Below are 26,766 nucleotides of genomic sequence, written 5' to 3' on the forward strand. Positions count from 1 at the left end.
CTGCCGAACAACGCACCCGCTCCTGATTAGCAACAGAGGAATGAGCCACTGCCTCGTGGTGGTTGGTGCGTGTGTACACCATGGTTCTGATTGTTAAGGATACTGCTCGTGGTGCAGGAGCAAATATGATTTTATATTAAAGATTGCTATGATTTTAGATTCATATGTTTACTTAGAATTTTGGAGTATATTGAATTTGTGATATAATGATGATTAAAAAATTTTGAAACCTCAAGAAATTATTTCCTCTCTCCACAGCTAAACAAAGGAAGAGAGAAAAATTGCAGATGCAACAATTTCATGTATGGGAAAGCTACTATTAAACGCCCTCTTAGCAAAATAAATAAAAAATGGCGTCATCAGCGAAACTTCCATATGATTAATCTAGGCTTCCCATGAATCAGATAAGCACAAATTTCAGCTCATCTGGGATTATGAAGGCACTTATACACTTAACTCTCAATGCATCAACAAAAATTCTTTCGTAAAAATAATCAGAGTGTGCACAATCCAAACATGAAGTTAGAACGCCATCAAACCATGCTCTACCAAGGGGGAGAGAACAGACCTGCCTAAGGATCAACCCTACCGCCCAAGACGAAACCCTAGCTTTGGATCTTAAAACCCTGTCTTCGCAAAATTTGGGTTTAACACTTGTGAGTTGTGAGTTTGGGGAGCGCTTGGAGGCTAGGGTAAGGATTTATAGTATAACTTAAAAGGAGTTGTTTGGAAATGTACACAATTCTATCATTCACACGGATTGGGATTTTTTATTTTTTATTTTTATTTTGATGCCATCAGGTTAAAAATTGAGAAGGGTTGGAAGGAATAAAGATGAATTATTTTTCGTGACTAAGTTTAGAATGAGCTTTAAATAAATTAAAAATAAAAAATTAATAAATCTGAAGTGTGTTGTATATAAATTATAAGTAAGTATTTTTTTAATAGTTTATAATAATTTTTATGCTCTTATAAACTGCAAGCACAACATTTGTGACACACCTTCAAAAATATAATTTATAACATATATTAAAGTAAGTATTGAGTGTTTCGGGTTATGACACGTGATGCTCTCATATTTCTTAATTATTATTATTATTATTATTATTATTATTTCAAAATCTAGGTAAATTTGAGTTGATCAATTTAGTCGAAGGACTTACCTTTGAGTCAAACCAGTTTAAGGGGGGGAAATGATAGGGGTTTTGCTCTTTTGATGCGCTTTTTTTTCTTCTTCTTCTGGTAAATTTGTTTGTTGACAAATAAATACTTGATTTTTTTTTTTCATATTAGTTTGACTAGTTTCAGTAAGCAAGTTTATCTTTTGGATTAAAGTTGATCAGGTGCACACTTTAACTTCATCTTTAGCGTGTGGATTGAGCAGGTGGGCTTTAATTTAATGAGTTAGGATGGGGATATGACCCTTTGATATTTTTATTTTTTATTTTTATTTTTTTTAGGCCAAATTGCATATTTTCTAATGTTCAATGATGAAAATAATTAAGATTGAAGAATCACAACGGAATAAACAATAAAAAGTAAATAACACACAACCAGAATAAGAACAACACAAATATTTACGTGGCGGCAAAGCTTGTAGTAACCTGGGAAAAAAATAATAATAAAATAAATAAATAAATAATAATAAATTAATTAAACATTATTAAGGAAACTAATTAAATTAAGAAATTTGAAGGTTATGTGTGTGTGTATATATATATATATATGAAAGTACAAAATAATGGATAAAGGAAAAGAAAAGAAAAAGAAAAAGAAGCTTAATGGTTAAGCTTCCTCAACTCTCCCACTGCTAATAGAACAGAAAGGAAGGAAAGGAAAAAAAAAAAAAAAACCTCTCATGCTCACTCACGTCTCTCCTCATGCCACCTCCTTTTCTCTCTACGATTTTGCGACAGATTCTTACCCAATTGAAAATCTGAAAATACCACTAGACTCCATTTTCCGCCACTGACATTTCTACTGAAGTGAATTTGTCATGGGAGCAACGTAGGCATATCTGTTGGGATCAGGCAAATTCTCACTCTTACCTCAATTTTTCTTAAATTTTAAGCCGAATTGACGATTCGACACCACCACGAGAATCTAGGGATGATTCTCTACAAGCTAGTAGAGTGGATTTCTCGTGGGGTCGTTGTAGGCATAACCCTAAAACTAGGATAAATGGGTTATTTCGAAATTAATTGTTATTTAATTATTGTAGATTAGGAAATATTAAAATAGTATTTTATTAGGGTTGATTTGATTGAATTAGGGTTCGGGTGAGTGCTACGGGTATAAGTTTGGGAACCCTACAGATGTGGTTTAGGAATTCAGGTAAGGGGAAATAAAATTATATCAATATTTTATTAAGGTTAACCGGTTATTTACGAGTATATGAAATTTATTATTTATTTATATGATTTTTAGAACAACTTGAGCACTAGAAAATGATGATTTTGTTTAACGTTTATATTTGAGATAATTGCATATGATATTAAACTTGCGTGACATGAGAACAATTTTTCCTAATAAATTGAATATGAATTACTGTGGTATCTAGGCTTGCATGTGGGGATGTTTGTAATAGTTATGGTATGATGAATGAATTGTTATGTTTGACTCCTGTGTGGAAATGTATTGATTTGTTGGGGTACTATGTCGGAATGTATTGATTTGTTGGATTCCTATGTAGAAATGCATTGATGCGTTTGTATGAATTAATTGGTGTGGTTATTCGTATGCATCTCAATATAATGTTGGCATGAGAAGATTGTTATATTACCTTAATATAAATCATGTTATGACGTTGGCAGGCCGAGGAGTTCGTTATATTGTCATGTATGTGGGGTAGGACATTGGTAGGCCTGAGGCGCTTGTTCTATTGATGTACTATGGGTAGGTCATAGGGATGGATACTGGTGAATAGTGGTATCTATGTGGGCCATGTGCTGCGGAAGCCGGAGTGGTACCTATGTGGGCCACGTTATATCCAATGTGGATGATGGCGCCTGTGTGGGCCATGTTATGTATCCTGTGTGGATGATGGTGCCTGTGTGGGCCATGTTATGTACCCTGTGTGGATGGCGGTTCCTGTGTGGGCCACGTGTAAATAAGAAGTACGTAGGTGCCTATGTGGGCCACATATTGATATGTACGTAGTTGCTCTGTGTAGTCCACGTACTGAAGACATTGGAAGACGAAGTATAAGTTCATGATTCCTGTGTGGATGTGTTGTGCATGTGAATTTAATTAAAACATAATAATAATGATATAGCATATTGTGAATGCATGTGTGTGCATGCGGCGAGGTAAACATACTGCCGGGGGCTTGCTGAAAAAGGTGAGTACTCTGATAGGTAGTTTCTTGGTATCAGTGTAAATGTATGCTACTTGTATGGACGGGTAATCATCTCGATCCCCGGAAACCTTCACCTTTAAAATAATAAAGATGTGTATACTGGTGGCGAGGTAATTCTTCACCCGAGGGCTTACTGAGTAAGGTTAGTGCTCTGGTAGGTAGTTTTTAGTACCAAAGCAGAGGTAAGTTACTTGTATGGGCGGATAATTTTCCCTATTCTTGGGGACTTTTGCCTGCATAAAAATTATGTACTTGTGCATATTTGATGTGTGTATGATATTAGATGTAAGTGATGTTATTAATGATACGTTTTATCAGTTGTTATAGATATTATATGAGAAACAATTTATTTTGATATATAAATATTAAAACTCATTTCTCACGCACTATTATAATTTATTCCACCCTTATTGAGAAGTGTCTCACCCTAGTAGAATAACAACTTTTCAGGTTCTTCTGGAGATCGGGCTTGAAGGCCTAGGTTGGGACTATTTTTGGTAGTTTCTTTTTGGGGTATTGTAAAATTCTGGTATATATACAGATATATTTGTATTGGGTTATTTTGTGTGAGTATGTCGTGGGCTACTGTGATGGAGGTGATGGCTATGGGTGGGGTGGTTCCGAGGTTAGTGAGATGGGATGTGGAGGGAGTTGTTGTTGGTGATGGCCATGAGTGAGTCTGAGGGTGCTCTAGTGGTTGTCTGGTGTGAGGATGTGTGAAGGAGAGGGAATCAGAGGAGTCGCAGGCTCTCGTTGCAGATGGTGAAGTATGGTGTAGGTGCTCTAGAGTTGGTGGTGGTGACAAGGGAAGAGCACCGTCAGTGGGGTGGCCAGAGATGCTCTACGGGTGGTTCAGGTTTGCGGATGGTGGACTCCGACGATGGTGAAGGTTGGGAAAGAATATGGAGGGTGAGGAGAGATGAGCTGGGAGATGGATCTGGTGGTGGTTACGACAGTGAGTGAATCCGGGGGGTGCTCCGGCAGTGGCTACTGTTGTTGCTATGTTCAAGTGGCTGCCTTGGTGGTGATGGTCGCGAGGTGGCTGGGAGAGAGGCGAAGCTTGATAGGAGATTTTGCATTTTTTTTGGTAGCCTAGAGGCAAAAATCCCTTGATGGACTTCTATGAGTTTATGAATCCGGCCAGTTTTAGAAAACCACGGTAAATTCGTTAGCGGTGATGTTTCTGAGCAGAGAGACTGGAACTCAGATTTAGAACTTGAGGGTTAGGTTGATTTGGGGATAAGCTGGTTGTTTGATGTTTTAATTGAGGATTAAATGTTAGACTGATTTATTGTTCTATAACTGTACTTGATGTGATATGAAGGTTCTAATTCGCTTCTGTCCTGTCTACAGGATGAATTTTAAGGGAAAGGACGTTGATGCTGGAGGGGAGAATGATGTAGGAGCTACCAGTGTGGGAGAGATTGATACCTCCACTCTACTGCTGGGTTTAGCTCGGCAGGTTCAAGAAGAAATTAGGCAAGACTTTGAAGGACAAAACTGCCCACTTATGAACCAGGGTTGTTCGATTGACCAATTTACTCACCTGAAACCTTCTACATTTGCGGGTGGTGCTGACCCACTCGTAGCGGAGAGCTGGGTGCAAGAAATGGAGAAAATGTTGGCAGTGCTATCTTGCACTGAGGCACAGAAGGTTCTCTTTGCTACCTTTAAGCCAACAAGGGAGGCCGAGCGCTAGTGGCAAGCAGTGAAGCTGCTGGAGGAACAATGGGCAGTACCCATAGATATGACTTGGAGTCAATTTAAGGAGCTTTTCTATGATTGGTACTTCCCTGCCATCACCAGGGCTTCAAAGGCAAAGGAATTCTTCCACCTGATTTAGGGGCAACTTACTGTGCAGCAGTATGTTGCGAAGTTTGTGGAGCTCTCCCATTTTGCACATTTTATAACTCCAGATGAATTCCAGAAGGTGAGGTGGTTTGAGAGGGGATTGAAATTGAGAATTCACGAACAAGTGGCAGTTCTGAAGGTACAGAGCTTTTCAAAGCTGGTGGATAGAGCCACCGTGGTAGAATTGAGTCTGCAGAGGAGTGTAGAGATGGTAGAGCAGAGGAAGAGGCCTATGCCTCCCAATATTTCTAATGATGCCAGACAGGGCTCATGGAAGAGGGCAAATATGTTGGGGGATAGAGATCTGATAGAGGTGATCGAGGACTTTAGAACGATTTGTCACCTCCCTATTGTGCTCGTTGTAAGTTGAGGCATTAGGGAGAATGCCTAGCCAGGAACATTAAGTGCTATCGGTGCTGTAGATACGACCACATGGCCCGTGATTGTTGATGACCACCAAACAACGCACCCGCTTCTGATCAGCAAAGAGGAATGAGCCACTGCCTCGTGGTGGTCCGATGCGTATGTATACCATGGTTCTGATTGTTAAGGATACTGCTCGTGGTGCAGGAGAAGGTATGATTTTATATTAAAGATTGATTTGATTTTAGATTCATGTGCTTACTTAGAATTTTGGAGTATATTGAATTTGTGATATAATAATGATTAAGTAATTTTAGAGTTTTGTAAAAGGATTGATTAGCGAATTTCGAGGACGAAATTCTTTTAAGGAGGGGAGAATGTAGTTACACGGAAAAAAAATAAAAATAAAAATAAATAAATAATAATTAATTAAGTAATTAAACATTATTAAGGAAACTAATTAAATTAAGAAATTTGAGGGTTGTGTGTGTGTGTGTGTATATATATATGAAAGTATAAAATAATGGATAAAGGAAAAGAAAAAAAAGAAAAAAAAAAAGCTTAATGGTTAATGTAAGAACCCGAACCGTAATATATGAATTTAAATAATTAAGAGAAGGGTAAAATTGGAATTTAAGTAGGCTTCGTCGATGAAGTCAGAGTTCATCGAGGAAGGCTTTGTAGTTCTTGACGACGAATTTTAGGTGCTCGTCAACGAAGAGAAGCCGAGAGGTTTCGAGAAACTGGGAATCTCAAGCTCATCGACAAGGTCATCGCTTCGTTGAAGAGCTGTCTATATGGGTTTGTCGATGAGGACGCTATTCGTCGACGAGGACAACTGAGTCAAAGGGTTATAAATAGATATTTTCATTACTTCTTAGCTAAGAAAACTCAAATTCTCTCTCTATCTTTCTAGAAACTCAACTTACTCTCTATCTCTTTAGATTTCTTCACCGTATGTAGTGGGAATCATAGATTCGATGTTACCACGAGGATCAAGGCAGGATTCTCTACAAGTTCTACGGATCAGATCTTCGTTTATGGCGTTTTTGGGTTTTGGCTCGAAATCGATAAGGCTCGGTTTTCAGTCCTGATCCAGTAGTTTTGTAGAGAACGGAGTTGTGAGTATATTTAGTATTGTAGGTTGTAAGTTTTGGAACTCGGTTCGCTATTTATGGGCTTTGGAGTTTGGGATTTCCACTTGGGGAAAAGGTAAGGGGATTCAATTTATGACGGTTATTTTTGAAATCGGACTCGGTAGAATTGTGGTTCGCAGTCCTGAGTGCGTTTTGATTACTCATTTGGGGGAATATGACAGTTAAAATTATGGATTTTTCATGTTACAATTTTGGGAAAAAAGGGGTATTGGGTTACATCCCTGGTTTTTTTGGAAAACCGTATGTATATGGTGATTTATACTGTGTAATAGGGATGACCGTGCCTTGACTTCATTTAAACTATATATGTTTGGAAAATCATGATTTTTGGATTACCAAATAGGTGTGGTTTATTTGGTTATATGAGTATGCATGGTTGTGTTTTGGTGGAATGCAATCGGAACTGGGTTCTGAGTTGTTTCAGGTACTGAGAGTGTCCGACTCTATATTCGAGGGCGTATGAAATCGTTAGGCCATGTTTGGCAAGAGTGTCCGGCTCTATATCCGAGGGTGTGAGCCTTACCGGTTGATCACCGAAGGGTGTGGATCCATCAGTTTGTTTCGGTACGATGCCATAGGAACTTGGGGTTCGCCATGTGCCGGGGACGCTATGTATCGCGGGCCAGCTACGGGCCGACGCCGGGTATTGCTGGCCAGCTACGGGCCGAAGGGTGTGATGACACCGGGTTGATCATGTCTGTGTGTGCGTTTATGCACTGTTTTGAAACTAGTGCTAGAACTGCATTTAACTGTGTATTTTTGCTATCATGATAATGCTCAATAGCTACACAACGATATAACCTATATCTGCCTTACTGAGAGGTGTCTCACCCCTGCTGTACGTACATATTTTCAGGTCCGTCGAGTAACCGAAACTAGCGTCCTAGTGTGGGAGCGCAGTGGTCGGTGTACTGCGAGAGGTACTTACGTAAGTACTAGGACTGTACTGGGTGGTCTTTTGGTGGTTTTGGTTGACACTTGGGGTTGTGTGGTATTTTGCAGAGTTTGACTCCTTTGTGTAGACTCTAGTATGTTACTGTGTATGTATAGAAGGACTTATTTTTCGCTGTGTATATGGTTGTATATAAATGTGTAATGGGTGCCTAGGAACCCCACGGGGTTGGACCCTTATTCATCGTATTGTATCTTTGGTGATTTGTATAATACAGGGACTGGTTAGATTACTATTTCACCCTTGTGTCCCATTTCCAGGTTCGGGGCGTGACAGCTTGGTATTAGAGCTAACCCTATTGCTAGGTCTTGTAGACTTGGTTAGTCATAGCTGTATGTACATACCAGAGCATAGGAGGTTGGATGTGGGTAGAGTTGGTTGAGGGCTATTCTGTTGCTAAACCAGGACTCATCAGTGGTGTTCTGTGTTTTTCCTAGAATGATGATTTTAGTAAAATCATGACAAACCAATAGTGATTTTTGTGTCAGTGCGATAGGACAGATCTGGACCTGATAGGTAGTAGTTAACATGATTGTGGTTAGATAATTGTGTTAACTATACATGTTGTAGGGGTCTTGATAGAACTCTATTGTGTTTTCAGAATGAAGCCCAAGGATAACGACCTGGGAAGTGGCTCCGAGGAGACTGCGAGTGATGAGTCTCCATCTGTGTCTCGAGATTTGACGAGGCAGGTTTTGCGGGAGATAGGGTGGAGTGTTAGGAGATGCGAACGCTCTCCTACTGTTGCGAGGTGCACCATTGAGAGGTTCACACGCATGCATCCTCCGACGTTCTCTGGGGGACCTGACCCAATGATAGTAGAGGAATGGGTGGAGAAGATTGAGAGGATTCTAGAGGTTTTACACTGCACGGATAGGTAGCGAGTCCTCTATGCTACCTTCCAGCTATTTGGGGAGGCAGAGCGATGGTGGACTACAGTGAGTCTGCTGGAGAAGCATAGGGCTAGTCCTGTGGAGATGTCCTGTAGCCGTTTTAAGGAAGTGTTCTTTGATAGATACTTCCCGGCTTCTTTACATGATGCTAAGGCGGATGAGTTTTCTACGCTGACTCAGGGGAGTATGACGGTGCAGGGGTATGCTGCTCGGTATATAAGGCTATCTCGGTTTGCACCATGTTTGATCTCGAACGAGTACGAGAAGACTCGGAGGTTCGAGCTCGTACTCGTTCGAGAAGGGCTTGGGGAAGGACATTTGCAGATTATTGGGTATGCTTCACATCTGTGAGTTCTTGGTTTTGGTGGATAAAGCCATTGTGATTGAGACTGGCATCCGAGAGGACGAGGTGGACCAGGAGTCGAAGAAGAGGCCAGTACCTTCTGGTTTTCAATCTGGATCTTGTCAAGGATCATGGAAGAAGAGGAACAGGGGCTCGGGTTATCAACAAAATTCCGAGCATTAGGGTTCTCAGATGAGCCAGGTGGGCGATTGTTGTCAAAAATAGGTACAACATTACACTCAATTTCCTCATCTATGGATAAGAGTCCTGAGAGTTTGGTTCCCAAAAGAAGAGCCACACGATTCCCACCCCACCATTATCATTCCCCCAACCTATCATTTGATTCATTTTCATGTCCATCCTTACTGCACTACTCTACAGGTCCTCCCATCCCCAAAATCCAACTACAAGGGAGTGGAGCAAAGATACTTGCACGTGCCCCACACATGCGTACCGCACAGTTCTCTTTTCATCTCCTCCCTTGTTCTTTCTGTTAAAATATATATTAGTTGACACCCACGTTATATTTACAATTAGATTAAATGGTTTGATAATTTTTAAATAAAAAATATAAATATAAATAGTTCATTTGTAATAGTTAAAAATTATAATTCATTCCAGTTGGATTGAAATCAAAATTTCAATTACAACTGTTGCACATACAATTCATAGAATCATCTTTCAAGTATAGTAGGTAGTATAAAATCAAATAATTTCGTCTGTTTAGCAGTTTAAGGAAATAGTTTGTGCAGATAAGACTCCCAACAGCCCTTAACCCTAGGTCCTAGGCCAAAGCATGTCCAAAAGCACTATATATCCTATTAAATTTACAAACCAAAACATAAGAAATGGAAATCCTCCCTAAAGGAAGGAAGTCCACATGATAAAACATGTCTAAATTCCCTGCATCCACCCCCATCTGAGAGTTCGAATACATATTTAAGTCCTCCGCCATAGTTGTTAGAATCTTACCATTCAAGGTTCGAATCACTTCTACACCAAATTGATTCGAATCTTACTAGCATATCTAAACACAACTAAATCATTGCCGAATCTATCGATTCACCTTGAGAATCTAACAATTTGATCAAAATCTATTGATTCACATGATTATGGACCTATCATATCCTGACAAGCCCAACTTTCGATAATTTCACTTTTTTTTCCTCTTTGCTTTTTGGTTTTGATGTCATTTCTCTTTTGTTCTTATTAGATGTTATTATGTTATTCTCTAAGCATTCATATTAGTTATAAACAGTTAAAGATTCAATCTCAAGTTACTTGTCACCTAGCCAACTATTATCACCAAATTCGAATGACCTGTTTATAACCAACAATTTTGATGACCATTTTAAGAAGATGAGTAAAGTATAGAAAATCGAATTACCGGTTCTCTAACTCACTCTGTACTTTGAAAACGGAATCACCACTATTTTATTTGTTTGAAAAGATAAAAATAAAGGAAAACGTTTTTAAAGAGACCATTAATTCTTCAAATAATAAATTAATTGGTTAACATTCTATAAAACCTATTTTAAGAATGGTTATTGCACTTACATTATGTATGTGTCTCTCATGAAAAAAATATAAATTTCTAATGTTAGATTTTTGAAAAACTTACAAAAAGTGATAAAAGGCAATGATTGGTTGATTGACTAGGATAAATGACTAGGATATTGCTTGTTGGTTGAGTTGATAGATTATTTATGTTGATGTATAAATTGTGAAATGCATGCTACATAGTTGAATAGGATGTTGTATGCCGGTTAATTGAACAAATTGAGAACTGCATTTCATGTGTTCATTGAAGCTTAAACCCATTCAAGAATGGTTACTATACATTCATGTCTCATCGTAGATGTGAGACAAATCAAGTAATGAAATTCAATTGATTATTAGTCATACTATGTAAACTAATAATCAATTGACCATGTTCATTATTTGTTTCATTTACGATTAGTGATGTTTGTATTTCAACCATTCTTGAATTGTCCAATGTGGACAGTTTAGAAAGTTGTATTTACATTGTTGTCATCATTCATGCTTTGTTCATTGTCATTATAAATTTCAAACGTGTCTCTACTTGTGTTCTCTAGGCGCATAGTGGGGTGTCGTGACAATTTGTTAATGATGGAACACTAGCAACATGTTCACTTCCACTATCTCATGTACTTGGAGAGCCATAAGGAGATGCTACCGAAATTTAGAATGACTATGACAAAGGAATTTGAGCGATTGACTACAATGCAAATGCAACTTTCCTGAATGGGATAAGATCCGTACCCTTTAGTTAGAAGGTCGTTGATTTTAGGATTCACGATATATGCGGCATAAACATTATTCTGAGAATGTAATCAAAACAATTTACTTGAACATGTTATAGGGTAGTTAATGAACATGGATAAGAGTTGGATGAACATTTGGGGCAGGTTTTTGGATGTATACATGAAAGGGGTACATGATTTCATAGAGTTCGTGTGTCCTCGTGTAGACAAAGCCAGTAGAATATGGTGTCCTTGCAAGAAATTCCAAAACATAACATTCAAACACATTGATTTGGTTCGTAGACATCTATTATGCTTAGGAATGGAGAAAAACTGCACAACATAAGTATTCCACGATGAAGATTGCACAGTTCAGAGTGATGATGATGAAGATGAAGCTGAGGGGGCAAATATAGTAGGCGGTGATACAGGTTTGGAAGGGTTGATCGAAATGTTAGGTGACTTGCAAAGGGGGATTGCAGTGGTCACGGACGATGTCAGTGTCTCGTGTAATGGTGATGAAGCTACTTTAGCAGGTACCATACCTAGCGATCCTTGTATGTTAAATCGACTCGGTAAACCATTTGCTAATCTTGTGAGGGATGAACAGGTGCCCCTATATCCAAACTGTACAAAGTTCTCAAAATTGGAGTTCTTGATTAAGTTGCTTCATGCAAGGACAATGCATGGATTATCTCAGAGTGCATTGGACATGCATTTAAATGTCATTAAGGCGACATTGCATAATGATGAAAAACTTTCAAAGTCCTTTTCTGAGGCGCAGACATACATGTGTGAATTGGGTCTCGGTTAAATTCCAATACATGCTTGTAGGTATGATTGTGCACTTTTTTATGGTGAACTTGAAAATACGAACGAGTGCCCAGAATGTGGTGAACCGAGGTTTAAAACTAATTAGAAAAAAGATTCCCCAAAAAGTTTTGCAATATTGTCCATTAATACCACGTCTACAATGATTATATATGTGCAAAAATACTGATGCAGATATGAGATGACATAAAGAGAAACATCTTCAAGATGAAAACACCCTTAGCCATCCAGCAAACTTGAAAGCTTGGGCCAAGTTTGATAAAATGCATCCATGATTTGCTACTGATCCTTGAAACATTAGACTTGACCTTGCTTTAGATGGGTTCAATCCTTTCAGTAACATGAACAACTCGTATAGCATGTGGCTAGTGATGATGATGCAATACAATATACTGCCGTGGTGATGTATGAAAGAACCTTTCATTTATATATCTCTGCTTATTCTCGGACCGAAGGCATTTGGTAATGATATTGATGTTTATCTGCATTCGTTAATTGACGAGTTGAAAGAACTATAGGAAAAAGGAGTGGAGATATTCGATGTGGAAACCTGGACAACATTTCGGATGCATGCTGCACTGTTGTGGACAATTAATAATTTCTCCGCTTACGGAAACCTATCGGCCTAGAGCACAAAAGGTTACTTAACATGCCCTGTGTGCAATAAGGATGTTGGGTCCTTACCCTTGAAGTATGGATGCAAGTTATGCTTTATGTGTCATCATCATTTTTTACGACCTAGACATCCTTGGAGGACTCGTGGTGTTAGAAGCTTTAATGAAAAACCTAAATGAAGGTTACAGCCAAATCGACTAAGTGGGGAAGAGATATTAAACATGCTTAGGTTGATTAGAGATTTGAAATTTGGGAAATCACCGAGCAGTAGAAAAAGGAAATGTGCTGAGTGGGAGTTAAATTGGACAAAAAGAAGCATCTTCTTTGAGTTGCCATAATGGAAAGATCTTCCACTACGCTACAACTTGGATGTCATGCACATCGAGAAGAACATTTGTGAGAATGTCATTTGTTCATTGTTGGATATAAATGGGAAGACAAAGGACACCACAAATGCTCGCCAGGATATGGAAGATATGAGAATACAACCTGAGTTGCTTCTAATTCATGATGGGGACAAACTTCTCATGCCATCAGCCTGTTGCACATTTTGGAAGGATGAGAAGAATAATTTCTTCGAATGGTTGAATTCAGTGAAGTTTCCTGATGGATATGCATCGCACATAGCTCGATGCATAAGCACAAATCAAGGGAAGATGTTAGGAATGAAAAGTCATGATTGTCATATCTTTCTGCAATGGATTCTACCTATTTTCCTTCGTGGACACTGGATTGAAGATGTTCACTCAGTGCTAAATGAGTTGGGGATCTTCTTCTGATAGTTGTGCTCCAAAAAATTGAGTGTAAACGTACTTGCATGGTTAGAGGAGGACATCGTGACCATACTCTACAAGCATGAGAAAATATTTTCGCCAACATTCTTTGATGTGATGGTTTACCTAACCATTCATTTACCAAGAGAGGCCATAATTGGAGGACCGGTGCAATATCGTTGGATGTATACTATTGAAAGGTAAATTATAAAGTCCTTCTACAATGTTCACATGATTTCCTTGCTTTTTTTTTTTTCTGCGTACAAGTCCTTTTACAATGTACATTTTCAATATTAACTGTTTACTCATTTAAACTCCTTTTTAATTAATAGATCAAAGTTATGTATTACAATAAAGAACTAATGACAAGAAAAAATTTGTACACGTTGGCATGTGGCCCTGATCAACAAGTTAACAGCTACAGAAGTTGCATTATCAACGACTTATGATTTCATACGAAGTCCCTCGAACCGCATAGAAGAACCCAGAATTGTGGGGTTGCGGTGCTAGGCACAGAAGGAGATGAGGAAATTGACTACTTTGGTGTCTTGGATGACATTACAGAGCTTCGCTATGGAGCCAACAGACTCGTCTACATGTTCAAATGTACCTGGTGGGACATTGACAATAAAAATACTGGGATAAACACGGATGCCTACTTTACCACTATCAATTTTAGCAATACATGGTATCAAAATGACCCTTTTGTGCTAGCAATGTAGGAAGAACAAGTGTTCTACCTTAAGGACACAAAATTGAAGAGTGAATGACATGTGAACCAAAAAGTTCCTTCTCGAAGTTTGTATGATATTACAGAAGTTGCAGATGCGGAGAAGAGTGTCAATGAGGATGCTTTCCAGGACGATGAGCCATTTGTCAGTGCTACAACACAATCTGCTGTCAATGTTCCTTAGGAAGGAGCCGATCCTATACCGTTTAATAGGGTTGGTGCCATGATAGAACTCGTAGGGACTGATAACATTGGAATTGAACCTTATGAAGACATTGACTTCATCAACAGTGATGAAATTGATGGGAAGATGAAACTATGGTCGAGTACTGTAGTGAAGAGAGAGACATATTAGATAGTGAGGATGATACTGATATTGAAGACGTATAGGGGGGGTAAGTATGTTATGTTATCACCATGTATGTGACATGTGTAAATAACTGAGAATATATGTACTATGCATCCGTCTAATATTCAATCTTCTTAAATTTACGTGTGTATTATTTTGCAGACTTGGCACTGGGAGGTCCTCGTCGTTGAGTTCAGTCTAGGCTCTCGATTACATCGTCCCTTGAGGATGATCTGATGTCCTCAAGACCGGCGGAGGACAACCCACCTCATGTGGCATCGTATAAGCCCTCCGAACCCCTGCCCAAGGATGTTGATCCATCAGTAGGGTGTTAGACTTAGGGTGAGTTGCCCACCATAATGAGCAGTGTTGGTAAGGTTACAATTATTTGATATAGAATAATATATTGATGATTGTACACGAGCATGATTGTTCTTAATTAACTCTTCTTGCAGCATCGACCTCGTCGGGGACACAGACGATGAGGACAGACCGTGGTGCAGTAAAGAACATGGTCCTCAAAAAACACCTGGAGAGGAATGGGGGGCAGCAGATTCAGATCAATATTTCTCGAGGCTTCATGGCCTTGCTAAACAATTGGTGCATGACATGGACAAGGGTGCTCAGCATTGTATGTCGACAATATGCTTCGATCACCTGCTTCAGATGGCCCAATGTGACATAGGCTTAACACCTGGTTCTATATGAGTGCATCTTGGTAAGTAACTTTAAACCATTTATTTTACTTTTAATATACTACACAATTAATTGTCTAACATGCTGTATGTATTTCATATGCAGGTAAAGTTTAATATGGACATTTTCACTGCCGACCATGTAAAAAAGGTAGTGAACACTCACCTGTGCATTCGATTCAAGAGCTATCGCACTGAAATGCGCAAACATTTTAGGGCGATGGGAAATCAGGTTGAGACTCACCCATTCGATACGATCTCCCTAGAGGATTGGTGTAATAACCCGAAAATTTTTTTTTAAAAAAAATTAATTAATTAAAATTATTAATCAATTAATTAGTTAAACACTATTAAATTAATGTATTAAATAAACAATAGAAATAAATAGTATGAAAAAAAATTAAGACTAACTATTAATTAATTAATTAATTAATTAAACATTATTGAAATAAATAAATAAATAAATAAATAAATAAATAAATAAATAAAAGGAATAGTGTGGAAAAGAAAAAAAATGAAATAAAGATATATATATATATATATATAATATTAAAATTATATATATTAAATGTAATAAGATGGATTGGATTTCATTTTGAAATCCAATTCCATTTTTAGCCTCTCTGCATCTTTCTCAATCTCTATCTTCTGCGTCCGTTACTTTCTCTTTTCTTTGTCTTCGTATCACTCCTCCGTCCTCCTTCTCTCTCTCCTCAATTTTGTTAGCCTAACGAGTGCCGATCGAAAAACAGAAGGTGTCGTTGGATTCCTAACTCCGCCATTGACATTTCTACTGGAGCAGACTTGTATTGGGAGCGGCGTTGACACTATTCCTGGGGTAAGGCAACTTTTTCCTAATTTCTCAATTTCTTCTTAGATCTTCAGTCAAATCAATGATCAGACACCACAATGGGGTCCTAGTCGCGATTATCGTCATTTTGGTTAGAGAAAATTTTTAATTGGGGTTTTCTAAACCCCATTCCAAAACGAGAGTGAGATTTGAGAAATTTGGTAAATTGGTTATATTCGAGGGTATAACCATTTCTTTGGAATTTATGGCCTTTGGAAATATTAAAATAATATTTTATTTAGGGTTGATTTAATGGAATTAGGATTTTTGATTCAAGATCTGGGTGAGCGCCGTAGGTATTTTTCGGGGCGTTACAGATGGTATCAGAGCAATGTCCAGTTGGAAGTGTGATTAATTTTACATCGCCTGGATATGGAAATATTAGAGTATTAGGTTAGAAATGATTTATACCTAAGATTGAGTTGTGATAAGGATAGGAATGGGTAGATTAAGATACCGTTAGGAATTTTGAGTTGTATTTCGTAAGCTTGGGGGTTGAAATTCCTTGATGGTCTTTTGTGTTTTTCCGAAAAAGTAGTTAGTTTCAGAAAATCATGGTAAATCCATTGATGGTGATGTTTCCGAGCAAAGAAATTAGAACTTGGAATTTGAATTCGAAGGTTAGGTTGGTTGATTTATGGAGAAAAATCTTTGAAAGAGAATAATTTAGGTGTTGTAGTTTAATGTTTTGTGGTTAACTTGGGTGTTTGTTATTTAAATTGGAAGATATGAAAATATATGGTATGAGACTAGTTAGTCAATTCTAGAGGTTATGGTATCGGGGGAAATAACAAGTACTACTAGAAAGAGGCAGACTAGCACGAGTGGGTATAAGTTTATGTTTAAGATAAATGATAATTTTATTTAATTATGGATAATGTACAAATCTATATAATGATATGTATTAGATTGTGTGAGATAGTTAGTTAATAAATTTTAAAAGGTAAGTGTGAATAATGATTAGATAGCGAATTTCGAGAACGAAATTCTTTTAAGGAGGGAAGAATGTAATAACCCGAATTTTTTTTTTAAAAATTAATTAATTAAAATTATTAATCAATTAATTAGTTAAACACTATTAAATTAATGTATTAAATAAACAATAAAAAGAAATAGTATGAAAAAAAAATTAAGACTAACTATTGATTAATTAATTAAACATTATTGAATTAAATAAATAAATAAATAAATAAAAGGAATAGTGTGGAAAAGAAAAAGAAATGAAATAAAGATATATATATATATATATATATAAATATTAAAATAATATATATTAAATGTAATAAGATGGATTGGATTTCATTTTGAAATCCAATTCCATCTTCAGCCTCTTGCATCTCTCTCAATCTCTATCTTCTGCGTCCGTTACTTTCCCTTTTCTCTCTCTCCGTCTCACTCCTCCGTTCTCCTCCTCTCTCTCCTCAATTTTGTCGGCCTAACGAGCTTCGATCGAAAAACAGAAGGTGTTGTTGGATTCCTAACTCCGCCACTAATATTTCTACTGGAACAGATTTATCATGGGAGTGGCGTTGACACCATTCTTGGGGTAAGATAACTTTTTCTTAATTTCTCAATTTCTCCTTAGATCTTCAATTAAATCAACGATCAGACACCACCATGGGGTCCTAGTCACGATTGTCGTCATTTTGACTGGAGTAAATTTCCAATTGGAGTTTTCTAGACTCCACTCCAAAGCGAGAGTGAGATTTGAGAAATTTGGTAATTTGGTTATATTTGAGGGAATAACCATTTCTTTGGAATTTATGACCTTAGGAAATATTAAAATAATATTTTTTTTAGGGTTGATTTAATGGAATTAGGATTTTTGATTTAGGATTCGGGTGAACGCCGCAGGTATTTTTCGGGGCGTTACAGATGGTATCAGAGTAATGTCCAGCCGAAAGTGTGATTAATTTCACATCGCCTAGATATGGAAATATTTGAGTATTAGGTTAGAAATGATTTATACCAGAGTATAAGATTGAGTTGCGATAAGGATAGGAATGTGTATATTAAGATACCATTAGGAATCCTAAGTTATGTTTCGTAAGCTTGGGGGTTGAAATCCCTTTATGGTCTTTTGTGTTTTTCTGAAAAAAGTAGTTAGCTTCAGAAAATCATGGTAAATCCATCGATGATGATATTTCCGAGTAGAGAAATTAGAACTTGGAATTTGAACTCAAAGGTTAGGTTGATTGATTTAGGGAGAAAAATCTTTGAAGGAGAATAATTTAGGTGTTGTAGTTTAACGTTTTGTGGTCAACTTGAGTGTTTGTTATTTAAATTGGAGGATATGGAAATATATGGTATGAGGTTGGTTAGTTGATTTCAGAGGTTATGGTATTGGGGGAAACAACAAGTACTATTAGAAAGAGGCAGACCAGCACGAGTGGGTATAAATTTATGTTTAAGATAAATGATAATTTTATTTAATTATGGATAATGTACAAATTTATATAATGATATGTATTAGATTGTGTGAGATAGTTAGTTAATAAATTTTAAAAAGCAAGTGTGAACAATGATTGGATAGCGAATTTCGAGAATAAAATTCTTGTAAGGAGGGAAGAATGTAATAACCCAAATTTTTTTTTTTAAAAATAATTAATTAAAATTATTAATCAATTAATTAGTTAAACACTATTAAATTAATGTATTAAATAAACAAATAAAAAGAAATAGTATGAAAAAAAAAATTACGACTAACTATTAATTAATTAATTAAACATTATTGAATTAAATAAATAAATAAATAAATAAAAGGAATAGTGTGGAAAAGAAAAAAAATGAAATAAAGATACATAAATAAATAAATATACATATAATATTAAAATTATATATATTAAATGTAATAAGATGGATTGGATTTCATTTTGAAATCCAATTCCATCTTCAGCCTCTTTGCATCTCTCTCAATCTCTATCTTCTGTGTCCGTTACTTTCCCTTTTCTTTGTCTCCGTCTCACTCCTTCGTCCTTCTCCTCTCTCTCCTCAATTTTGTCAGCCTAACGAGCACCGATCGGAAAACAAAAGGTGTCGTTGGATTCCTAACTCTGCCATCGATATTTCTATTGAAGTAGATTTGTCGTGGGAGCGGCGTTGACACCATTCTTGGGATAAAATTACTTTTCCCTAATTTCTTAATTTCTCCTTCGATCTTCAGTCAAATCGATGATCAGGCACCACCATGTGATCCTAGTCGCGATTGTCGTCATTTTGGCTGGAGTAAATTTCCAATTGGGGTTTTCTAGACCCCACCCCAGAGCGAGAGTGAAATTTGAAAAAAATTGGTAAATTGGTTATATTTGAGGGTATAACCATTTATTTGGAATTTATGACCTTAAAAAATATTAAAATAATATTTTATTTAGAGTTGATTTAATGGAATTAGGATTTTTAATTCAGTATCCGGGTGAGCACCGCAGACATTTTTCGGGGCGTTACAATTGGGAGGTGGCGTATCACTATTTCCATGACTCGACACATCAGGTGATGTGTTTGTATTGTTATAACTACTTTGTCATATTTAAGTCGCTAATTAATAAAAAGTAATTTTATTTTTTGATTTTTGTAGGCTATGTGTGAAAAATGTTGAGAACCACAGCAAACTAGAGATGACGCATTGCGGTGGGTCGAAGCTGTTCGTTAGGCATCAGAAGGTCATTCCTATATTTGTCTGATCATTACTTGACAAGTGTTATTTATGTTTACATCTCCCCATTAATATTAATTACGTTTTACATGATAATTTAGCTTGATCGTGAGACTGGCAACCTGGAGTCGACGCCGGATCTATATTAGAGAACACATCAAAGGCCATAGGGGGAGTGGTGTTCGGGTGCGGAGAGCAAACATGTAATTCAAATATATTATTTAGTTCATTTTTTTTTTATTCAAAACGTCAAAGTAGTATTCGTATTTCTTCATTTTCTACATTTTCATGACTAAAAATAGGTGACGATGGTCGAGCTGAGGATTGCACCGGTTCCAGAGGGGAGTGAGCCAGTTTCAGATGACGACATCTGCAGGAAGGTGCTTGGAGAATGCGCGGGGGGTTGGTTGAATGGACTTGGCAGTGGATACATCACCCCAACATTGTCATCTACTATGACTGTGGCATCTCGTGCTGAGCTTGATCGAGCATGTAGGGAAGCCGAATCTCAAAGGGAGGATGTGGTTTTTTGGATGCATACGATGGAAATGGAGAACCAGTAGCTTAAAGAAGAGGTGTCCACCTAGCAAACAAAGGTCTCCACCGTTGTAGCGGAGATGGAAGCCATGAAGAATTCGAAAACGCATATGGAACAAATGTTGCGCCAATCCTGTCCAGATGATGCGGGTGGTTTCTCTTCTCATTAAAAGGTATACTCAGTATGTGGTAGGAAAATTTGTGTAGGGAGTTTGGAAATTGAGTTGGTCTAAATTACACTATGTAAGTATGCAGTTATATTTTCATATTTTATTATATATATATTGTGTATGCAATGAATTAATAGATCCAATTTCTGTAGTACTTCACATAACAATATTTTTATTGTTAGAATAGAAAAAAAAACATAGTAAACTTAGTTGAATTTAACAACCCAAGTGTCCAATTTGGCATACAAGGTCCAAATCGAGCTTGGCCAGTCCTGACACGTCTGTCACATCGAGCTGGATGTGCCGGATCTGACGATCTCCAAAAACTCCATGCGAATTGAAAGTTCTATGGTTAGATACGAACTTAGTACACTTAGTTGAATTTAGCCACCCAAGTGTCCAATTCAAACATATAAGGTCCAAACCGTGCTCGGTCAGTCCCGACACGTTGTTACATCAAACTAGACGTGTCAGATTTGACGATCCTAAAAAAATCCTCCTTGAGAGCTTTTTCCCCACTTAGAAGCGAAGTTGTAATAAAAAAAATACTTAGTAAACTTAGTTCATTTTAACAACCCAAGTGTCCAAATGGGGCATACGAGGTCCAAATTGAACTCGATCAATCCCAACACGTCCGTCACATCGAACTGGATGTGCCGGATTTGAAGGTGCCCAAAAACTCTGTGTATATTGAAAATTATACGCTTAGAAGCAAACTTAGTGCACTTAGCTGTATTTAACCACCAAAGTGTCCAAATTAGGCATACAATGTCCAAACCGAGCTCGGTCAATCCCAACACATCCATCACATCGAACTTGACGTGCCGGATCTGACGGTCCCCAAAAACTCCTCCCCGAGAGCTTTTTCCTCACTTAGAAGCAAAATTATAATAGAAAAAACTTAATAAATTTAGTTCATTTTAACCACCCAAGTGTCCAATTCGGGCATACGAGGTCCAAATTAAGGTCGGTTAATACTGACATGTTCGTCACATCGAATTGGACGTGTCGGATCTGACGGTCCTAAAAAACTCCTCCCTGAGAGCTTTTCCCTACTTAAAAGTAAAGTTAGAATACAAACAAACTAATTAGTATATAAACTTAGCTTATAATTCGGTTATACGAGGTCCAAACAGAGTGAGGTGACTTTCGACTAATCAAATTAAGTTATTTAAAATTGTATCATTTTTTTACACTATGTCCGAATGTTCGATCATTTTACTATCAAATTATATTTAATTATAGTGTATATGTATATATATACTATAAAGTACATTGTATACTAATTTCTTGTATAATTATTATTTTGTAGGGTTTACGGCTGTCACACCACTACGATGATGACAGGCACTACAGTCGGGTCGGATGCGCGCAACTTTAATTTGGCATTTTCCTGTATTCTTTATTACCTAAACAGAACTATTTTTTATTTTTTAATTTCAATTTGTATTTGTATATATGTATTTGAAATTTAAATAATTTGTATTTGAATTTTGAATAATTTATGAATGTTTTATTAATTCTGATTTAATTTTATGTATGTCACAATGTAATTACAGGTTTTTACGAGATTTTTTTTTTAAAATTATTTATTTCACAGTATTAGTGATAGTGTGCAAAACCATTACGAATAATATCAGGATGAACTTTTAGTGACAGTTTATAGACAGTCACTAAAAGTCTAAAACCGTTACCATAATCAACATTTTCTTCATTCAAATTCGTCAGTAAAGGCACGATATTAGTAACAGTTTTACAATCGTGACTAATAGTATATAATTAGTGACGATTTTAATAACCGTCACTAAAAGCATAACATTAGTGACGATTTAATGACCGTCACTAATACTTCAGTTTTAGTGACGAATTTGAGCAAACAATATGTATGATTTATAGTAATGGTCTTACGATAATCGTGACGGAAGACATTTGTCACTAATACTGCACTATTAGTGACAATTTGAATTGTTAGTCACTAATAATTATTAGTATCCGCAGATATGTTGATGAAATTGTAACTGTTACTAATATTTATATAACCGTGACTAATAGTATTAGTGACAATTTTTTGCGCAGAATCCAACGTCGATAGTGTCAACAACTCATTTAGTAAATGAACTTTTTTTTTTTTTTTAAAGGCAATCTATAGTGACGCACATGATATTATTAATTTTTAATATGGAAAGTAAATTAGTTCTAAAGATAGTAAAATTAATTTTAAATTGCCAAATTTAGATAATTGCATCAATTGAATAACTAGAAATTTGACTATTCTATTATTAAGGTTAAACAATAAATAAAAATCTATTTAATTTTTTTTCCTAATTTAAAATAATATTCTTCACATGGTATAATCCTCAATTCTCATTTGTTGTACTTAATTTTTTTTTTTTTTGTGGTCTATATTCTTTATTGATATGATAATTGATAAAAAAGAATAATATATGTGTGTGTGGGAAGAATTCAATGAATTTGATAAATCTTTTTTAAGGAGTTAATTACCTTCTAAGGGGGATGAATGACACATAATTTAATGTTATCACTTATAAGATTGCGACCATTCATTAAATTTAAATATTATTTATTTAATGGTATGTATAGAAATGCTTTGATGGCTAATTTTGTTTTATGATGTTATTTACATAAAATTTAAGACTTAAGGTTTAAAATTAAGCGCCACAAAGAAAAGATAAGTTTAAGGCTTAGTCTTTAAATGATTTGCCAAATTTGGGAAAGTGCAATAAAGAAGAGTTTATTTCTAAGTCCTTAAAATTAAAGCACCCAAGACATCTCTTATTAAGTGATCCCTAGCCATATATATTTAATACATATATAATACATGCAAGCACGAAAATATATATTCAATTTTCTTAGATAATAAATTAATTAATTTTACATAGGGCATGCCTGCACATTAAATATAATTTAGGTTTTTTTTTTTTGTGTATTATTTATTTAGGCATTAATACAATCACTTGTCAAATTTTAGGACCACATGCACTGGAATCGATGCTATAAATTCAGGAGTTCACAACTGCTCTTACATTCAATCTCTTGCCTATCTTCTTGGTTTCAGTTTCTTGCTCCATTTCAATTATTTTCTCGTCCATCTCCTTTCATCAGTGTGACTCTCTACATCTCTATCTCTCTCTCTATTAGCACAAGCATGCATCAAAGTGCATTTCTTTCTTTATTAATTTGTAGAGGATAGTAACATGCAACAATTATAGTGATGGGTGTCAAATTTAAAGAGGATAGTTATATATAATAGTGATTGTGATGGATCATTAAATGAATTATGCTAATCGGGAAGAAGCCATAGTACTCAAATATTGCCTGTTCAATTCAAAAAAATTAGTTATGTGAGGGTTTAGTTACCTTGGCACGTCTCGATGTGAGTGTAGGAAATTGTCTCCTTCATGCGTATATGTAGGATATTTATGTGTTTATTTAGGGCGATCAAATGGCCAATGATAATCATATTTTTTTTGAATGATTTAATTCTTTATTTTTTCTTGCATTCCTTGTTTCTTTCTTTTTTTCTTTCCACGTTTGTTGGAGGTACAAATTGACCCCGTACAAGATTTTATGAATGTGGAAGTTGGAGGGAGAAGGATAGAACCTATCCCCTACCAAAAAATATCTATCCCCTGGGCTGAATATTATTTATATCTCCATCCTTGTCTCATAAGAGGATTTGCTTTCTGTTGAGATTTGAATCTCCAAAAAGAACATATACACAAAATCTTGATTATATTACATTATTTGCACTTCAATTTATTAATATGTGAACAAAGTTTGTTTACGTCCACTAATTACAAGGGTACATCATAATTTTGAAAGTTCCATTTCCATCATTATTTTGAACAAAATTCATTTACATCCATTAATTACGAGGGTACATCAGAATTTTGAAAGTTTTATTTCTATCATTATTTTGCACTTTCGATTCATTAATGAGAACTCTACGTATGATGCAGCTTCAACATGGAAATCAACAAGGAGATGTGCCGCAAGATGAAAGTCGTGTTCGTCATGGGAGCAACCGGAACCGGAAAATCTCGCCTCTCCATCGATCTGGCCACCCGTTTTGCGGCCGAGATCATCAACTCCGACAAAATCCAAGTGTACAAGGGACTGGACGTCGTCACCAACAAGGTCAGCGAGCAGGAACGCCAAGGCGTGCCCCACCACTTGCTCGGCGACGTCGATCCCGACTCCGACTTCACCGCTCACGACTTCTGCCTCCGCGCGCTGTCCGCCATGGACGCCATCACAAGCTCTGGCCGGATTCCCATCATCGTGGGTGGGTCCAACAACTACATCGAGGCGCTAGTGGAGAGTCCAGAGTACAAGTTCAAGGCCAAGTACCAACCCTGCTTCATATGGTTGGACGTCTCGGTGCCGGTTCTTCACGCCCACGTTTCGAAACGGGTCGACCAGATGGTGTCGGCGGGGCTGCTGGAGGAGGTTCGTGAAGTATTTGTCCCGGGAGCTGATAACAGCAAGGGCGTTCGCCGCGCCATCGGGGTGCCGGAGCTGGACCCGTACTTGCACGCTGAGAGTACTACTGCCGGCACCGAGGAAGATAAGAAGAGAAGGGAGGCTCTTCTGTGGTCGGGCATTGAAGCCATTAAGGCAAACACCTGTGAACTGGCGTGCAGCCAGATCTGGAAGATCCAGCGGCTGAGGAAGGAGCTCGGATGGGCGATGCATCGGATCGATGCGACGCAGGTGTTCGAGAAATCGGGGAAGGAGGTGGACGAGGTGTGGGCAAAGGCGGTGAGGGAACCGAGCTTGGAAATAGTGGGTGACTTTTTGGCTAAGGAAGAAGAGAACCATAACGACGCTGCATTGTTGACGAACAAAGCAAATTGATGATGCAGTATACGACAGTTTGTGTTATTATGGATCCATGCATTAGATCAATTAGTATTGTTATATATTTTAGTGTAAGAGTTCCATGGACGGGGAAGGAAAGGGAGATGGGCTACCTCCCGTTGTGTAGCCTTAGTGGGTATAGTTGTTTTTTTTTTTTTGGGTATTTTATAAATTAAGTATTATTAAAAATAAAAACTATTTTAATGTGATTAAAAATATATAAAAATAAATATTAACATATTTAAATAAAAAAATAATTCATTAATCGATTAACCATACATTTTATTCTTCTTTTTCTTAATATTTGAACGTTTCAAATAGGATTTAAATGAAATAAGTGAAACATGGATTTCCAAAGTTGTATTTAGATCTCTATAAATTTAAATAAAATCAAAATATTTAAAATTCACATAAAATTTAAATTTAAGTTTCTAAATTTTTTAGAAGTGATTCATACCGCACCAATCTTAGGATTATATTGCCCGTAAACCTATATTTGGTGAGATCTGATATGGATTTGTATTGAATTTGAATAAGATGTTGTTGGAATGTCAAGCTTAATTGGTTGGAAAATTCAGGCCATCCGTTTCGTTGGAGAGATCCAATGGCTGTAGTTCTTTTTATTGTTATGAGGGGCAGTGATGTAATTGGTGTTTCTTTTTTTATTGTAAATAAAAACAAAAGTAGTAGAGGGGCAGGGAGGGTCTTCTGGGACTTCTGTTTTTCAGCTTTAGTTACAGCAGCGCAGAGGAGAGTTTTTTCCAGTTGTGAGAGACGTCTTCACTTGTAGCCGCGTGAGAGAGCACCTGCGACCCGAGGAAGCCATCACTGCAGAGAGAGATCCTTCAGTCGCAGCGCACGTGAGAGGGAGATGGCAGGAGGTGGGTGTGGCATTGGGTACCTCCAACCTCCAGCAGAGGTTAACGCAAGGGTAAGGCAAGGTAAGCTTAGATTTGGTTTCTTGGGGAGGGTTTCTTTTAGGGAAATCAGGGAGAAAGATAGGGAGAAACCTAGGGTTCTTCGCAAGTGCGAAGAGGGGGTTTCTTGGGTTGTTCTTGGGCTGATTTCTAGAGGAGATCGGTAAGCCCCAAAAGATAAATCTGTGTATATGTATATTTATTTCTGTCAGATTTAATATAATATCTCCGAATGTGAGTTTCTGCCATGGATGTAGGCCCATTTTTGGCCGAACCACGTAAACTTGTTCTTGTGGATTCTGCTTGTGGCATGTTTATATTTTCCTGAATTTATTATTGTTTGGCTGAATTTATTTGGTGAATAAATTATTGTTTCTTGTTCAGGCTTAGCACACATGCACACGTTAAAATAAAAAAGTTTTAGTTTAAGTGTAATTGTGGTTGATGCTTAGGAATAGTCAGATTCTTATTATTTTATAATTGATTGAAATCTGAAAATAGAATAAGTAATCAGCTGAATTACACATAACAAGTGGTATCAGAGCCTGGCTATGTGATGGGGACCGCTAGGTTTGAAATAGAAAA

General features: G+C 36.9%; 1 protein-coding gene and 1 non-coding gene across 2 annotated transcripts; one reads left to right on the top strand and one right to left on the bottom strand.

Moving 5' to 3' along the window:
* Positions 1–298: 298 nt before the first annotated feature.
* LOC131156887 (small nucleolar RNA snoR83) lies at positions 299–433 on the bottom strand. The gene has a single exon (XR_009137151.1). It is a non-coding gene; the product is annotated as a small nucleolar RNA snoR83 (small nucleolar RNA).
* Positions 434–23,433: 23,000 nt separating this feature from the next.
* Positions 23,434–25,459, top strand: LOC131155235 (adenylate isopentenyltransferase 5, chloroplastic-like). The gene is made up of 2 exons (XM_058108226.1): positions 23,434–23,507; positions 24,364–25,459. Exon 2 carries the CDS (start codon positions 24,371–24,373, stop codon positions 25,259–25,261), a length of 891 nt encoding a protein of 296 aa, XP_057964209.1. The 5' UTR covers positions 23,434–23,507; positions 24,364–24,370; the 3' UTR covers positions 25,262–25,459.
* The last annotated feature ends 1,307 nt before the right edge of the window (positions 25,460–26,766 follow it).

The sequence above is a fragment of the Malania oleifera genome, chromosome 5 (assembly GCF_029873635.1).
Source record: "Malania oleifera isolate guangnan ecotype guangnan chromosome 5, ASM2987363v1, whole genome shotgun sequence".
Classification (NCBI taxonomy): domain Eukaryota; kingdom Viridiplantae; phylum Streptophyta; class Magnoliopsida; order Santalales; family Ximeniaceae; genus Malania; species Malania oleifera.

What these genes read in the sequence shown, in the direction of transcription:
- LOC131155235 (XM_058108226.1), top strand. Translation starts at nt 24,371, where the DNA reads ATGGAAATCAACAAGGAGATGTGCCGCAAGATGAAAGTCGTGTTCGTC.